Source organism: Bacillus rossius, chromosome 1, assembly GCF_032445375.1.
Source record: "Bacillus rossius redtenbacheri isolate Brsri chromosome 1, Brsri_v3, whole genome shotgun sequence".
Lineage (NCBI taxonomy): Eukaryota > Metazoa > Arthropoda > Insecta > Phasmatodea > Bacillidae > Bacillus > Bacillus rossius.
In genome coordinates this window covers 240,268,419-240,287,185 of record NC_086330.1, presented here as the reverse complement: position 1 = coordinate 240,287,185, position 18,767 = coordinate 240,268,419, and the positions used below count along the sequence as shown (strand labels likewise).

At 36.4% G+C, this 18,767-nt stretch overlaps 1 protein-coding gene across 3 annotated transcripts in view; it reads left to right on the top strand.

Annotated features, from left to right (window-relative positions):
- Positions 1-18,767, top strand: part of LOC134527406 (protein regulator of cytokinesis 1-like) — a 165,303-nt gene that overhangs the window by 111,687 nt on the left and 34,849 nt on the right. For all 3 annotated transcript variants that reach the window (XM_063360069.1, XM_063360071.1, XM_063360072.1), the window contains exon 12: positions 2,263-2,406. In XM_063360069.1, the coding sequence (XP_063216139.1) occupies positions 2,263-2,406 (144 nt within the window). The remainder of the gene's footprint in view (positions 1-2,262; positions 2,407-18,767) is intronic.

Genomic DNA, 18,767 nt, shown 5'->3' with positions numbered 1-18,767 from the left:
CACATTAGGTTTTACCATTTTGAAACACATTTACTAGTCTCTTGTGTTAAACAGAAAGAAAATTTTCTGTGTGTTTTCATTCATGAAAAAAGAAAAAACATTAAGGAGCAAACATTCGGAAGGTCTTGATACATTATTATATGAGTTTCAAATTCTATTTCACTCTGTTCTTGTGTAATCAGTTACTTGGTTATCAGTTTTAGTTGGCACATTGGCCATTTGATTGGATATTGCACAGTTTTTGACGTGACGTCTAATAAATCGAACATGGGCTACACGCACGAAAAAGTGTCCCGTAACGCACATTGTCCCACTACAATGTGTTCCGTTACGCTCATTGCACGCTTGCGCCGCATCTCTCTTTCACTCGATTGGAACAACCATCGATTTGACTTTTCAATCATGTTTTCGTCATTTGAATTATTAATATTATGTAATTTAACGATTGTCCACCCATTTTCAGCACAATCGGTACGGTTATTTAAAAGTAATGTTGACTTTTCAAATATGTTATTGTACGAACAATGGTGTTTTACAGTTCCACATAATAATTCAAATTACACCAGGGATCTTTTGCACAATGTCTTAAAAAATATTGAACACCTAAATAAGTTTGGTGTATTTGGGATGCGTATTTGTTATAAAATCGTATTATAAAAACGAAATAATATTATTCCCCTACGGTGCTGTCATCTACGGTGACGGACGCGAACCGAACGAATCGCGCAATCTACCTGCATCCGCTGCAACCAGGCACTCGTTAATACATATTTTCCTTTATTTATTGCGAGGGGAGTTATTATTAATGAATTATAAATAAAATGTTGTGCCAGGGGCCACAATTGCATATCATTTTGAGCACTGGAAGACAAAAACTTAAAATATTCTGGACGTATTTTAATCTCGGCCCCAGCGCACCACGAGCGTCTGGGTTGGAGATTAAAGCCGAAATACTTTCTTTAACTTACTAATACTTATTTTATTAACTGCAACGGCATTTTTATTAAATTCTAAATAATTTCACGACTAACAAACTTTGTCGTTAAATGTGTAATTGCGAAAAAGCGTAAAACATTCTCGACGATCTTGAAGTTAAATAGCAAACATGTATAAAAGTTATAGTTAAAATAATCTCTTCGTTAAAGTAATAAACATATTTGAATTAATGAAAAAGTAAATTTATCAATTAAATTGTAGATTTCATTTCACTCCTTTGAATCCATACAAAATAGTGAAAATTCAATAAAAATTATTCAATTTTATTCATAAACGTATGCAATCATTTCATCAATGTTTTGTTATTACGTTGTCACGTTAAACTATTGTCCGTATACCGACTTTACAGTCAACCAATATTGTTTTAATAGTTCTTAAGGCAGTTAACCTGCTATCAAAATATTGTAGGAATGCATTTTCAGGATCTCTGTGCAAAACAGTTGGGACTGCTCGGTTGGAGTTTTCACTGATGCCACTTTTTCTGGTCCAGTTGGCTTGGGGGTCATTCACAATGCAGAACTTGTCATATGAACTTTGAACCCAAGTGTAAATATTTTATTGGGAATGGCATTTTGTCGACAGAATGTTAAGTGGATGCAAAAGGAATTCCACTTGCTATCACAACCTGACATTTTGAATACATTGCTCAATAACAAAGCAGAGACTGAAAACAGAACATACGAAGCTGTTCCATGACACTCTCACCACCCCTACACCCTTCCCCACTCGTTGTGGTCCTTTATCCCATCCAACTTTGTACAATTAATTGATGTGAGTCCTAACAAAAGTTGTGATATTTAAAGTTCAGTTTTAAAAAAAGGCTAAAAACCACGTGTTGTGATTCCACACTCTTCATACCCTTCAGTAAAGTTAACGTCCACTTTATGTATAGCTACGTGAGCATACTTTCATGTAATTAATGCACCTATTACACTCTTCCATCCCACCAATATTTAGTATTTAATGTTCCTGACAGTTCTGCATTCCTGTGACCATTTTAATATGAATGGTTCTATTTTTTTATTATTATTTAAACTAAAAATAATTGGATAAGAATTGTGAATGTGTCTTCCTGCTTATTTGTTATGAAGTAGTTTTGTTATTTTTTGAAGAAGAAAATAAGTATATATTTTTTATGGAAATGACAAAAATAAGGTTTTTTATTTTGTTTATTATAGTTTTGGCGTGTTGTCATAGATGTGTGAGGTGTTGTAATGCACATGCCTAGCATGATTCAGCGTGGCCTAATTCAAGCGATGTGTGCAGGCCGTGAGGAAGTCCCTGCGGCTGAGCGGCCACTTCCCGAGGCCTGGCTCAAGCCAAGGGTCCCCTCAGCCGAGCATGAGCTGCCTTGTCCCCACCAGAGATCAGAGCATGGCCTCCACTGCTCTCTCATACACACATTTCAAGGTCAGTGAGCTGGTGCAGACTTGAGAGGCTGTTGGTTGCACGGTTCTTCATATTGGACTCAGAACTCTTGAGTCATGCCACGTGTCGGGATCAAACTCACGACCCTTCCCACATGAGTGCAGGGTGGCTACAGGGCGTGACAGTCACAGAAATGTCCCTAAATAAGCAGTAATCGTGCTGGCAGACATAAAAATGTCCCTATATAAGCATTAATAGTGCTGGAAGTCATGAAAATGTCCCTAAATAAACAGTTATAGTCCTGGAAGTCACAAAACTTAAGTTTCCAGCTTTTTTTTTTTAAACCTCGCTTCAGTTTTAGGGAAATGTGGACATTATCTCTGAAAATGTTTGAGCTTTCTAACTTAAAAATCATTACGTTCCTGTAAAATGTAGAAAATTTTGTATTACACTTGCTTATGTTTGATTTTGGTTGTATATGTGGATTTAAAAATAGCTGTTGGTGTAAAAAAAAACTACTTGTATGCAATTTAATTTAAAAGGTTCTGAAAAAGTCCAGAAATGTTTTCACTGGATGTTTGTAGAAACCCTGGAGTGTGACTTGTTAGCGATCACAGCCTGTAAGGACCCCATTTGCAGTTGCTAATGGATGATTCTATTTCTCTAAATTTAGAATGGCTATGAAAATATTAAAAAGTTAATAATTACTCTATTCATAGTTAAATTCTATAGCTTATTTTTATAAATATATGTTAATGATGTCATCAAAGAATTCTTAGTATAGTCAGAGTTTGTAAGGAGGTCTTTTTTTTTTTAACATGTATTTTTTTAGACGTATTCACTGTTTGATTTGACAAACAACTATTTTTCTTAAAAATCTGCACATTTTGAAAAATTATATTGATGTTTGAAAACCTTCAAAGTTGTTCACTAACAAGCAAACTGAAGTTGCCCTCTAAATTTTTCCTTTCTAACATCATCAGTGTAGAGTTAACTGCATTTGGTACAAATACATTGCATGAAATAAAGGTTAGGTCACGCTTCAGGATGCCACCTGACCGTTAAATCAGGAAACCTTGAATTAGCCGCAAATTTTATTAAAGCCTGGGTAATGTGAGAAACTCGTTAATTTTTAAAAACCATCATGAATTATTTGTTTGTCTAGAAAGTTAAAAAGGGCTTAGTTGAAAAACTGCTTATCATGCCTAAGATCTTCATTACTAATGCCATTTTTGAGTGATGTATGCCATTTATTTTTTAGCGCTGTTCATAGCTTAGTTGAAAAACATGCCGTGCCTAAAATTAAAAAGGGCTTCGTTGAAAAACTGCTTATCATGCCTAAGAACTGCATCACTAGTGCCAATTTTTAGTGCTGTATGCCATTTATTTTTTCGCGCTGTTCATAGCTTAGTTGAAAAACTACATGCCGTGCCTATAAACTATGTTACTTATACAATTTTTGAGTACTGTTTATGTATATACGAACCTCCGCAGTGGATATGAGTATGCGACACGTGTTGAGATATAAAATAATAAATGCCGTGTTTTTTTACGTAAGATTTTTACCACTGGTAATAATAAACCGAAGACTATTACACTAGAATCCCGTTGTAGCGAGCACGGTAATAGCGAGAGCACGGCTATAACGAGGTCTTTTTGAGGGATTTACGGCATGATTGTGTGAAGCTCGCTTTTGTTATGTGTCTGCCTTATCTCCACCCCTCTCGCTTGCCGCTAGACATCCGGCCATTGACACGTCTTTTTCAGCCTTGCAGTCACCACCCAAGTGGGTGGCTTTAAAAATAGAATCCCTTTCTTTCTTTCCCAGTCACCAGTAGTCCGTGTTCAGCCTTTCCGTCGTCGTTCGGTCATTGTGCTTTAAACTGTTTTAGTTTTATACAGATTTGATTTCTGCATTGATTTATTTGCCGTTTTAGATTTTGATGTTATAGTGTTTTCATGTTATTGACAAACTTAATTTTAATACGATTTTAAGTTCATGATTTTGTGCAACTAACGACTTAAGACAGTTTTTTGGACTTAGATTTGTTCCTGCCGTAATTTTACGACATGGGTAGCAAAAGGAAGACCTTGGATCTCGCTACTGATATGCCCCTCGTGCCCTAAAATTATATTATTTTAATTTAATAAAAAAAGCCTAGGAAACAGCTGGGCAAAATTATAAAAAAATACAAGTATTACCAGAGGGGGCACGAGGTGGTGAACAAGACAATTTTATACTCCTTGCACACAAGCAACTTGGGAGCTAGTGGATCGTTAAATAGAATAAGGTATATAATAAATAAATAAATAAACACTACATAAGTAGCTTGGTCTATAGGTATCCCTGGTTTATTTAAATAGGTAAATTAAATCTTTTGTTTTGGCATTGTTTCGATTTCACAATAAAAGATATTAGCAAGTAACAAAAGGAGGGCCAGCCCGAAATTATGTAAAACAATTTACATTATATTAATTAAACATCATCACAGAACAAAAAAATTGAAATATTCCACCATATTAGATTCTTTCACTGATTATTTTACATATTCTCATGGATTAAGTTATTAAGTCACTGTTCGCTGGTTTGCATGTAATAATTTGTTTCGTTGCCGCTAGGGGGAAGTTATATGTTCAATATCACCTGGGGCTTGAAGTTGGACATCTGGCCGGGAGGAAGCTCTTCTTAGAGAGAAATGAAGCTGGAGGTCCTGGACAACATGATGAGTGCAATTTCGGCGCCCAAATGTTGGACCCTGTCTGAAACACAAGCCAAATTCCAAACGAATTAGACCTGCTTCCAGACAGTCAAACACAGTCTGCGCAAAAAGGCCAACAACCGGGAATTCGGGGAGGAAAAAGATCGAAGTAACTCACCAAACAGGGTGTAGCTCCAGGGCTCAGGAGATGTCTCGCGCCGACATCAGAAAGGCGCGGACCGAGAATTGCGCGGATGACGCAACAGTAATAATCATTTAAAATAAAAAAAAATTAATAAAATATAAACTAAGACATGACTTGTACTAATTGTTTCTACTGACTGGCTACTACAGAAATTTAGCTAGGATCACATCCCTTAAGACAGCTGACTACATATCTTATTCACACGATTTCGCCGTTGCCACTAAAAGCCTCTGAGTACTAAGTGCCGCCGTGGTGGACAGAACTCCTAATTAAAACGGGCGGTAGGCCCTAGAGAAAAGAGGGGGAAGGTTCGGCTTTGGACCGAACATATCCGAAGGTGCCTGAAGTGGTCGTAAGCACGACTTCAGTTTGCGCCGAAGAGCGACTGCCGCTCTCTCTACCAGCAGGCACAGAAAGCAAACAAATATCGACTTCTACGGGTCGCGATTTGAAAGCATAGGGGCATATGGCGCCGCAGAGCAGCTCTCTAGCGGCGTAAAGGGGAACTAACGGCAAGGGAGAATGTCCTTGGAGTAGGCCACTGCCTTGGCGGGGTTCACGCCAGGGCAATGATCTTGGGCTAAATTCTTAGAATCAAGGGGGGCTGTAGGTGGAGTAAGGGGGGGGGGGGGGGGCGGCATAAAACACTACCAGGCTGGGAACAAGCCTCCTAGCCGTGACTTTCAAGGAGTGAACCTAAGACGTATGTGTGATGGGAAAGACTATGGTCAGCTCATCTCCGAGAAATGGTAACGACTCGTCCAGAGCTGCTGTATGCAGTTTTGGTCATGCAGGGAAATAGTATTACAAACCCCGGACGTGACTGCAGGCAGGAGAAATTTCAACCGGGCTGCTAACAACTACATTAGACTAGCAAAAGCTCAGATTGATCCTTGAGAAAAGGTGTCTTGGTCCACTTGCACAAAGTTTAACTACGTAGAGTACACCAGCCTAACAAAGTGTAAATCATTAAATTATGAAATAAAATAAAATTTCAAAAAAAAATAATTTAAAATTATAATTACAATTTTTAAAAAACGTGTTGATATTCCTAATTTCCGGCACACTACCAAGTACGAAATAATTATGAAGATAAAAGAAGGTAAAGGGTTTAAGGCAGATATAGTGCGGGAATACGATATTGCGTTGTCGAGCTTATCGACGATTTTGAAAAAAAAGGAAGAGATTGTGGCAGCAGTGGAAAAGAGAGGTCAGAACATTAAACTCAAAAAGTTACGAAGTGCCGACCATGAAGACTTAGAGAAAGCTTTGCTTGCCTGGTTCAACCAATCGCGAGGGCAAAATGTGCCGATCACGGGACCAATGATCATGGAGAAGGCCAACTTATTCGCTGCGAAGATGAATGTTGATGATTTTAAGTGCTCTACTGGGTGGCTGGACCGCTTCAAGAAGCGCAATGGTATCACGTGGCACAAGATTGTGGGGGAGAGTGCTGCAGTCCCGGGCTGCGCTGTTGAGCAGTGGCTACCGACACTGCACAAAATCTTGAAGCGGTATTCACCACGAGACGTGTACAACGCGGACGAGACTGGGCTGTACCATAACTTGTTGCCGGATCGCACCCTTGCGATCAAAGGAGATTCGTGCAAGGGGGGAAAGCACAGCAAAGAGAGTCTCACTGTGCTACTTTGTGCCAACATGGATGGCACTGATAAACTGACGCCACTCGTGGTAGGAAAGTTGGCGAAACCCCCAGGCTTTAAGGGTAATATCGTGCAGTGCCGGTACGAACATAATAAAAAGGCCTGGATGACTGGCGACCTTTTCACAAAGTGGCTGAAGGCATTTGATGCACGTGTGGGCACCCGCAACAGGAAGGTGGTTCTGTTTGTTGACAACTGCCCGGCACATCCTGCAGTCGAACTACGCAACACAGAACTCGTGTTCCTGCCGCCAAACACCACCAGTGTCCTGCAGCCCATGGACCAGGGCATCATACAGTTGGTTAAAAAAAGGTTTCGTGACATGCTGGTCCACGATATGGTTATTCGTATATATTTCAACCAGCCTCAGAGGAAGTGGGATGTGCTGAGGGCTATCCGAACCATTTGCACCAGTTGGAATGCTGTCAAGTCGGAACACATCGCCAACTGTTTCCGACAAACCAGGACAGATCTCAACAAAGATTGACGACAACCCGGACGACCTTGGCTCTCTGCCTGCCGACAGCGGCAACGTCGTAGTTGAACTGGGCAACAATGTCACCGCAGAGCGCGGCGACGATGCATCCTCGACACAGCTTGGAATGCCATTAGCACCCTAACCTGGCACCTCTTGTAATTACATTCTTGCTTCACCTGTACTTCCCATCGACAAGGAATTGTGGGCCAAATTGCACCGGGTGTCACGTATGAGGACTACCTTGCCGTCGACGATGACATGCCAGCATGGGGAGCTTTGGAAGACGACGAGATTATCAAAGGGCATAAAGAGTCAACTGACGACGAAGAGGGGGAGGAAGAAGAGGACGCGGTACCGAAACCTACAAGAGAGGCCTCGAGGCTATTGAAGTTATAACAAATGGAATGTTGCATAGTGAGACAGAAGCTGAGGTCTGGACAAGCTTAACGCATGTTAAGAAATGGGTCGTTGCTAGCTACGGTAAAAAAAAAAAAAAAAATGCATTGATTACACACTTCTTTAAGAAGTAAAATGCCTCGCAGTCTTCCCTTATACTTTGCACTCTACTGTACCAGGCTTTATACTTTTTATAAAATATAAAATAATACAATATGCAAACATTAATCATCCAGTTTCTGTATGTTTAATAGTTAAAACTACCAAACCCCCCCCCCCCCCCCCCCCCCCCCCCTTTACACTAGCAGTGAAGTGTGTTGCTGTTGTACTGTTTTGTTAAATTATAATGTTCGTAATTTCTGTAATTGCTGTGTTTACATGTTGTAAATCACAACCTTCAATTTATCGCAAAATGAAAAATGTGAGACACATTGGACGTACTTACTGTAACTGAATATCAAACAATGTTCTGTGCTAAAGCGGAGAACATAATTCTTTTATCAAACTTCCGTTAGTTATCTGGTTATTAATATAATTGTATTCCTGTGAACTTAGTATAATAAATGCTGAACGTGCTGGGGATATGTGCGTGTGTAATCAACCGCTAGGTTACAAACAGTGCACAGTTCCTTTGTTTCGTTTCTGACTACGTCGCTACAAGATAAGCCGGCTATGATCCAAATGCCCAAACTCAGTGCGTGCGCACGACTTCACAGTCACAGCATCACTGGCTGGCTTCAAAGGCCAAGGTATACTCGACTCGAATAAACCAAGCCTTTGGATATACATTTACTTGTACGCATTTCTTACTATTTAGAGAATAGACAAAATCTATTATTTCCCACCATTAATAGAGAGCAGGGAATTTATTGAATAGCACCTGCCAAAATTCTTGAGTAAAATTGCCAATACTCTTGAATAAATTTCCAAATTTCTTGGGTAACGAATAGGGGTGTGCGGGTACCCAAAATTTTTGATTTTGGTTCAGTTTCATGAATACCCGAACTCGCGCCGATTAATTTTAATGGATTCGAAATGCTTCGAATAAAAAAAAAAAAAAGTCTGCGAGTACTGGAAAATCGAGCTCGAGCTGAGTACTTACCTCAAGCTCAAGCTCGGCTCGAAAAAATGTGATGGTCAAAATTTCGAGCTTCAACAGCAGCATATTATTTGGCCGGAAAGTATTGTGACAGTGTTTTACTATTTACGGAGAAAAAAAACCAGTAAAACTCGCTTACGAGGTCCCGCATGGTAGGTTTTTCCGTATAAAGCGTTTAAATTGTCCGGGATCTCATCATATACGCCATTAAATGTGTGATGTAAAGTCCCGTTTAAAAATTTTTCCTAAAAGTTCCTGTCTCAAATAGTAATAGCGCACGTAAATATTAAGTAAAGACTAATGAACAACAACTTACGAAGAAATATGGATGATGTACCATAACTACAGTACAAACCCAATAGTTATCTTTAGAAAATTACCATAAAAAAATTAAAGATTCTTTGTAGATACCATAATTATTACAGAAGCATGATAGCTGCCACATTTGCACTATAGTTACCGTAACAACCGAGATATATATTTACCTTGATGGTAATGTATTTATTTATGACATATTAAAATTAAAGAACATTATTGAAATAAAAGGATGTTAAATTTTGATATATACGGTTGGCACATGTTGCTAAGACATAATGCGATCTGAAAGAATGCAATACTACTATGAAAAGTGAAAAAGGTACTCGTGGATTTTTTGGTTAAGACAGTCTCTTTCGTTTTTCAGTAATATCGGCCAAAAATTAACAAGCGTATCGGAAGCCAGCAGAAATGCCGATACAACTAAATATTGGCAAAATCGGCTTCTTCAGTACAGCTCTACATTTGATGACATGAGTAAACATATTTCGAACTACAGAATATTGAAAAAGACTTTAATTTCCATGCAGGTTTATTGTGCGTATGTTTTTTTTTTTTTGCAAGTGTAAATTGAATTAAGTAAATTGCTTCTATTTTTATTACTTTCAATTGATTAAACTTTAATGACGATTTACAGATATTTGACACTAATTTTGAGGTTAAGCAAATTTTACTAAAGCATTCCAGCCACACAGATTGCCAGCGAGAGATGCTTCTCTTCTGCTGGAAACACCATCTCCAATAGTAGAGCTAATTTAACTCCTGAATGTGCAAAACAAATTATTTTTCTGCATGATAGATTAAAGAACAGAATTTAATACTCTATGACAATCTCTCTCAGAACTTTTTGCTGAAAAGTGGAAATGGTGAAACAATGTGAATGTACTTTTCAAACAACATGATTTTTGCTGCTAAGTTTGTTGAAGCTCAGTAAGGACTCCAGAAAAATTGACAAGGATGAAATTATTCCAAAGATATGTTACATTTACACAAACATATACTTGTAAACTGTGCTTATGTTAGTTGGATATCAGTTACTAATGAACCAGTGGAAACAGGTAAGATTCTATGGCAAAAATGTTTTTTTTTTCTTAGCAGTGCAAAACGTAAATGCATTCTGTAAATAGTTACCCAAAATTAATAAGCCCACTTCATTTTAATACTTTTTTCAAATATTATACTAAGTTTATGGTAAAAATAATTTCCCGTAACTCTACCGCAAAAGCTCGAGCTCGAGCTCACTCGAAGCTCGAGAACTTTGAAGTAGGCACGCTCGATCTCGTCTCAAAGTAATATTCTTAGGCTCGCAGACATCTAAAAAAAAAAGGCCTTTATTTTTAGCTTTTTGTGAAAGGAATAAATAGCTTTAACATGTAGGTCTACGTAGTTCTTATTTTTGTATAATCATTTGTTTCAATGTATTTATATACAGCTCAGCATAAATCTTATGTCAAAGTGTTTTATTTCGTATGTAAACTGTAGCAGTGTAGCCTATTTAAATCTGTAAATGTTGTATATGAAAGTAACAAATATAATTTACAGAAGTTCTTACATTCAAGTTAATTATTATTTCTACAACTGCTAACTGGGAATTGTATGTAATAAAATAATATTGTCAACTCTTTTGTTTGTGAAACTATTTATCCTTCAGTAATATGAGTATATAAACTTAATGCAAATTATTATGATAATAAAACTTAAAAATGAAATAAAATATTCGAAAATGAAATTGAATTTCAAATAGTTGGTAGGGATTCGGAATCAAATCGAACTGAAAATGGAGGATTCGCGCAGCCCTAGTAACAAATGTATATAAGATAAAAATAAATCGAAAAGGCTGTTCAAAACTGCTACATAATAGGTATCCCATTTTAAATTAATTAAATGCACTATTTTAAAACCATGAGTTCATGCGCATTAAGGTATATTTTCACAACAATCAAATTAATAAAATATCGTAGCTTAACACTGCCCACTCAAAATGAATACACGCATGGTTGTTAAGCTGTAAGAATTTCCGTCCTTGCATTTCTATGTGTTTCCTCCTATCAGCTGTATAAGTTAATATCCGTTGTTATGCGTCACGCGCTGGAAATGTGAGAAGAAAGGAAGGGTGAGTATAGTTCATTTGCGGTAAAATAAATATTTTTACGGCCCTGCTAAATATCTCCTTTCAAGAAATTTAAAAGATTCAGTGATTTACCAGCATAAATATGTACTGCTGTGTGACTAATAAATAAAGTGTATCATAGTAACTTTTACAGTATTTACTGACTGTAAATGGCAGTCGCGTGAGCCTTAAAAATATTCATTTTACCGGGAATGGAGTATACAGCCTGGCTTTTGTCACACGCTGTGTCTAAAAGAGGGGGAGCGGAGATGGGTGTTGTGTTGAGGTCGCATGAAGGGAGGAAATGTTGTAAGCCATATGACGTCATGCCGTCGCCGCTGCTACCAGCCTGGATGAGCTTCGTGCGCACCACTACGTCGCAGAAGCAACCGCTGCCGCATTTTTAAATATAAATCCGATTTTTTTTCTGTGATGGATCCGAAACATTCGTGTATAATTTTGAATACATACAGAAATTCGCGAGTACTACCAAATTTTTACAAATTCACGAGTACTTCTTGATTCAAAAAAACATTCTATATCATTTTTACAATGGATTTAATATTTTATTTCCGAATCGCTAGGACAGTTTTCTTGTAACTTTTGTTTCTTTCAGTTGTTGAGGTATCTGTCCGGGAAGTAGGTGGTAATGGTTTGAATTCAATCCCAAATTTATTTTCTAAAAAGGTTTACAGATTTCATTAATTGAAAAAGTATAGTTTTCCAGCAAATATTTGAGGCGTACGCGCGTCGCTGCAGCGGCCGAGTGATCAATCGCGAAACAATGCTGCAGTGGCCGAGTTATCAATTGCGGAACAATGCTGCAGCGGCAGACTAATCGATAGCCGGACAATGCTGCGTCGGCCGCAGGCCGAGTCGAGTAATCGATTACAGGCTGAGATGCTATTCTTACATGGCGTGGTAGGGTTTTCTGGTTATTTTGACGCAATCGGTGATCGCATCTGTACTTGTGGGGTATAGTTTTAAAGAGAATTCACTCATCTGCTCACAGAAAAAAAAATATTTTTTTTTATAACCTGTTATTTTCAAATTATACAGGTATAAACACAATTTTTATGCTATTTTCGGTTAATTTTTTAATTTTTATCTTTGGGGGCCAAAATCTGTCCTATTCGTTTATAGCGAGGATCAAACCCGGAACTGTGACACCTCGCTATAACGGGACTCTAGCTTTGATTTGTAACGTCAAAGACTGGAGGCTTTACTGCAGAATTAAACCAACAAATTATATTTATGTGAAAGAAACTAGACTAGCGAATGGTGCCTTAGGACAAGGGTATGACGCAGTGATAAATGAAGGAGTTCAAGCAGTTAAAATCTCAAATTCCTTGCGGCAAGCAGCACAAATTGCCCATGTTTATGTGGGTGCATGTAGGAGAAAAAAAATTGCAATAAAATGCAGCAAGAGAGAAGAAATGCTGTGCTAAAGAAATGAGGGTAAATATGTAGTGTACGGATTAGCACCAAAAAAAAATCGTACAAATCTGAAATAACTTTCATTATATGCTCTTTTACGTCCTCTTTTCATAACCGCCTGCGGAGATAAGAAATTCCAATTACTTTTGGAGATATCGCCGTTCTTATTTTGCAATACAAGACCTATGTAATAATTCAACCGTCGCCATTTTATATTTTGCCGTGTGCGCGTGAATGCCTAAATAACAGAAATATTCCGTTAGGTAAGGTTAGTTACATTATAAATACTTCAAATTAAACGGAAATTAAAAATAATATCAATTTATTTTACTTGTTGTATAGTTTTAAGTATTTATGATGTAACTGACCTGAACTAACAAAATGGGACAAAGGTAGATTAGGTCAGGTCAGCTACATTATAAATACTTTGAAACTGAACGGACATTAAAAATAATAAAATTAATTTTAATGGTTGTTTAGTTTTAAAGTATTTATAATGTAGCTGACCTAACAAACCGGAACAAAGGATTAACAGTAGGAACGAACGTAATTTTTTAAAGCATAAAAATTTGAAACGTTAAAAACTCACCTAAGTTGAAGGCGGCATTACCGGTAGGATTGCGTGCATGTCAGGGCTAACAACCCTGGCATGTTTACCCACTCATTGTTGCAGATAATAAAGCAGAGCCTCGGATGGGGGAATCTCAATTGATGAGTTCCCCAGAAGTAAGGGAAGGGGTAATGGAGTTAATCTCCCATACCCAAGAGACACAAAGGATGCACAGGGGTGCAGAACCGGGAAGAGAGGACAACAGTGACAAGTGTCCCACATGTAAGCGGGACCTATCTGATCGTAACACTGAATACCGAAGAAGACATTTGGCCTATCACGAACTATCACGTGACAACATTATCAAAAAAAAAAAAATTGATACTCTTAAACAAAAAACAATGGTCATAGGAGTGTGAATCTGCAGGTATAGTGATTAAAATTTAAAAATTAGATATCTCCAAAAGTAATTGGAATTTCTTATCTCCGCAGGCTGTAATGAAAAGAGGACGTAAAAGAGCATATAATAAAAGTTATTTCAGATTTTTATAAAACAATTTTTACAATAATTAAAATTTAAAAATTCGATATCTCCAAAAGTAATTGGAATTTCTTATCTCCGCAGGCGGTTATGAAAAGAGGACGTAAAAGAGCATATAATGAAAGTTATTTCAGATTTGTACAATTTTTTTTGGCGCTAATCCGTACACATTATATTTACTGAAATGAGAAGTTAGAGACAAAAAAAAGTTAAACTGCTGAGTGAAGTTAATAGTTCAGTAGTTATAGGTTCAAAAAGGGTGGGTCCTTTGATTAAATGCTGAGTTAATGAAACTTGGGGTGGTGGTTTGGTATGGTACAGTAGTGCCCCACCCAATTTATCTAACAAAAAATCCTTGTGGAAACTTTTGAGGGGCCGAAAACCCCTAATTTTTTGGCACTTTTTTCAGTTTTTTGCCTATAACTTTTTTTTTTGCCTCATACGACTTAGACTATTCTATTCTATTTTGTAGAGCGTTAAATTTCCTACCATTTTCACTATTCAAAATCTTTTTTGACTTCATACTTCCAGAGATACAGGATTTCAAAAATATGCGAAATATCCCAAATTGGCAAATTATGGCAAAAAAAAAACTGGTTTTTGCTGTATATGTTTCATATTACAACATATCCAATGGTATCATGGTACTTGAATCCAATTTCCTACGTTAAGCAACCTCCACCCTTTGTAACCTCCCCCCCCCCCCCCTCCCCTTCCTCGTGAAGTACGTATACATTTAGGCCCTACCCCTTCAGGATGGTAATGTTGTACAGATAAAAATATGTATGTATGTATGTATGTATGTATAAGTACCCTTATTAAAGATTTCATCAAGGCTGAACGGATGAGTGATTGGAACCTGCATCTTGAATGTGTCAGAGAAATGATACCTTACTTCTAGGGGTGTGCGGGTACCTGAAATTTTTGATTTCGGTTGGGTTCCATGAATACACGAACTCGCCCCGATTAATTTTAAAGGATTCAAACTGCTTAGAGTCCAAAAAAAAAATTTTGAGGTCTGCTAGTACTCGAAAATCGAGCTCGAGCCGAATACTTACCTCAAGCTGGAGCTCGGCTCAAAAAAATTGTTAGGCTCGAAAATTTCGAGCTTCAACAGCAGCATGTTATTTGGCCGGAAAGCATTGTGACGGTGTTATACTATTTACGGAAAGAAAATACAGTAAAACTCGCATAATTACTACAGAAGCATGATAGCTACCACATTTGCACTATAGTTACCGTAACAACCAAGATGTATATTTTTTGTGATGGTAATGTATTTATTTATGACATATTAAAATTAAAGAACATTATTGGAAAAAAAGGTATTTTAAATTTTGATATGTACGGTTGGCACATGTTGCTAAGAAATAATGCGATCCGAAAGAATGCAGTACTACTACGAAAAGTGAAAAAGGTACTCGTGGTTTTTTAGGTTATGACAGTGTCTTTCGTTTTTTAGTAATATCGGCCGAAAATTAACAAGCGTATCGGAAGTTGCAGAAATGCCGTTTCAACTAAATATTGACAAAATCGGCTTCTTCAGTGCAGCTCTACATTTGATGACATGAGTAATCATATTTCAGACTACAGGATATTGAAATAGACTTTACTTTCCATGTAGGTTTATTGTATGTATGTTTTTTTTTTGCAAGTGTAAATTGAATTAAGTAAAATGCTTATATTTTTATTACTTTCAATTGATTAAACTTTAATGACAAGTTACAGATATTTATGACACTAATTTTGAGGTTAAGCAATTTTACTAAAGCAGGGTGGCCACTCACCGGGAAAACCGGGATTTATCAGGGAAATCACGTTGATCGGGAATTATCAGGGAAATGTCAGGGAATTTTTTTAATAACCGGGAATTTTTTGTGTCATGTATATTTCCCTGCCAACCATTACGGATTTTCCGTAATTATTACGGATTTAACACAATATCACGGAATTACGGAACATCGCTGGTTTATTACGGAAACGAGGCTTTGTGCTGCTGGGTAACGGAAAAAAATTCCGTTTCTGGTGTGCGTGTTTCGTGAACGCAGTTCGAATACATCACGTGGTTGCGCAGATAACGGAACTGATAAATGTGCGCATGTACTGTCGAAATAAGTAGATTAATTGTTGTGTTTTGTAATAGAAATGGTACGGTATTACGTCCGTTGTACGATACAACTAGTACATATTCTCGGACTTTTCGTCTGTTAGCTACTTACATCACGATAATTTTTGTACGGTACTTTGGCCAAGGATTATCCACCTATACGGAAAGATGGGAAACTCAATGCTATTTTCTGTGCGCTATGTTCGACACTAGCGCTCCAAGTTGTCACTCGCGCTACTAACAAAAAAAACGGCACTGGCGGCGGGAAATTCAAATTACTATTTATTCCAAATTATGCTTTATTCATAAATTTAAATGTAACATATTAATTATTTACAAACTCTCATATACTTTAAATTTTTATGTATATGTAAAACAGATTAACTTACAAATTTATATATATATATACACATATATATATATACATATATATATTTATATCTATATTTAAGTGAATCTTTTTTTATATATACATAAAAATTACAAGCATACAAGTGCTTGTAAATAATATATATTTTTATTATATTATATATATTTATTATATTATATATATAATTATTATATATTTTTTATATTAAATATATATTCTGAAAATTTAGTTACACTGTAGTATTTTATGGCTGAAGTACCATTACTCGAATATACATTTTATTGATGTAAACAGTTTTTCTTGGGGTTCATGCAGTCATTTGTGATTACTCATTACCAATTGAATTTTTAAACACACTTATCTAATTTTAGGTAGATTTATACTAATCTACCTATTGCGGAGTTCCTCGAGTCACGACTTTAAGGAAATTTCACCATACCACTGTCTGAAGTATGTAACATTGCCTCTGCCCTCCTAGCTAAATATTCTTCTAACTATTTTCATGAATGTAAACAATTCTTAAAAAGTCTCAATAAAAATACTTTTCCCATTTTTATATATTTAATGGTTGATATTACACATGCTATGTGTTTTAAGAATGTGCTTTGTATTTTAACAGACATTTTTAATCATTACTGTTTTTTATGTAATTATTCACAAATAAGTCGTTGTACTGGAATTTTACCTATTTTGGCCTACTTTTTCAGGTTTTTCTAAATAAGCTTAATTTTGTATTATGATTGCTGTTACATAAGGTTCTAGAACAAGGCACTGTGTCTGAGGTGATGTGAAGAAAGAAAGAGTCATAAGAGGCCTGTAAGTGCAAGTGAGATAGAAACGGTGATTCCCTGCCAACAGAGACAAAAGCTGGGATTCCCCACTGGTCGTGGGAACTGAGTGATAGCTACTGTCTCACGGTGTGTGTGAGAGAGAGAATGTAAAGTCCCTGGCTCTATGTGTAGAAAACTGTTTTCAAGCTGTGTCGTGTATTCTTATTGGCTTGTGATGTGTAGTGTGAATAAAGCGTGCGTGTGATTGGTCGGTGAGGTCATGTGACTTCTCCTCTCTGCGTGGAGGAAATAGTGGCATGAATTCACCAGTCTGTCGATCACTGCACCACGAGGGCGCAATCGGTGGCTTCTCGCCAAATATGTAGGAGAATTGCGGGATAGAAAATTTAACGTTGGTGATCATAGCCATGTCGAGTTTTAAGTTAACCTAATTGTTTTTATATTGTCATTCAGCCATTATAATTAGAAATTCTGACTACCTTCGTTGGGTTCCAGTGCACAAATGTATTTCGAAACACATAAGAAAAAATGTTGCAAAATTATATCAAACAAAATGCAGGGAGTATATAACAAAAATAATTAAACAAATAGAGTACACAATTGTCATCATTTAATTTTCAGACAGTACTTCTATGAATATATTCATATCTTTTGATACAACCATACACAAGAATTGCTAAATCCAATTTAACAGAACAGATGGACAGATATAATAAAAAGTAAACCTTAATATAACCTACATAGCCTAACTTACACTTACATTGTTCTTCATGAATTTTATGAAAAATAAGAAAATGTTTTGACAGTCCTTACACTTTTGTTTGGCCTATAAATGTGGACGTGTAGCACTAACCAGTACACAATTTGAAATTAAAATAAGTTCAGCACATTTCTTATACCTCAAAATGCAATGAAAATATGCCTTACACTGTACAATTTTCCTACCAACATATTTAAGCATCATGATCACAAAAATATAATTAATTTGCATTGTGATTACACAAGTAAATTGGCATGTAAAAGAAAAGGCAATGTCAAAGTAAATTCAATAGAGTCTATTTACATTAAATAGTGACATAGGATGTATTTGTAGAGTTTTGCCATATCTGCAAGCACTCGAAGTCTGGCAATATCAATTTTGCTGCAAGGATAAAAACATCACACTACTTTCTTAAGTTTATTATTTAATTACATATGTACAATAATTTGAGCATACATTAGACCTTTAAAACAAACTTGTAAATAATTGCTGTCCTTTATTTTATGTATGATGTCTGGTAGGTAACAAGGAAGAAACATTTCCACAGCTTCATGTTTTACGCCTATTTGTCATGCAACACTATATTATTACTTCAATTAATAGTGTGTTCTTATCGTTCACATTTAATGATTAATTACATTTATTTTATATATATGCAATCCATGGACTATATCTGTGGTCATATTTTTTTCACCCATTACTTACAAATGAAATTAAGATATGTAAGTAAATTCAATTTTGTATAACTAGTTATGATGAATAATAGTTATACAGTATTCAACCATACAACTAAGATACATAGTAAAACATCCATGAAAAATGCAACTTTGCTGTGTTCACTTCTCAAATTAAATGTTAATTGTTACTGCACCTTAATTTAG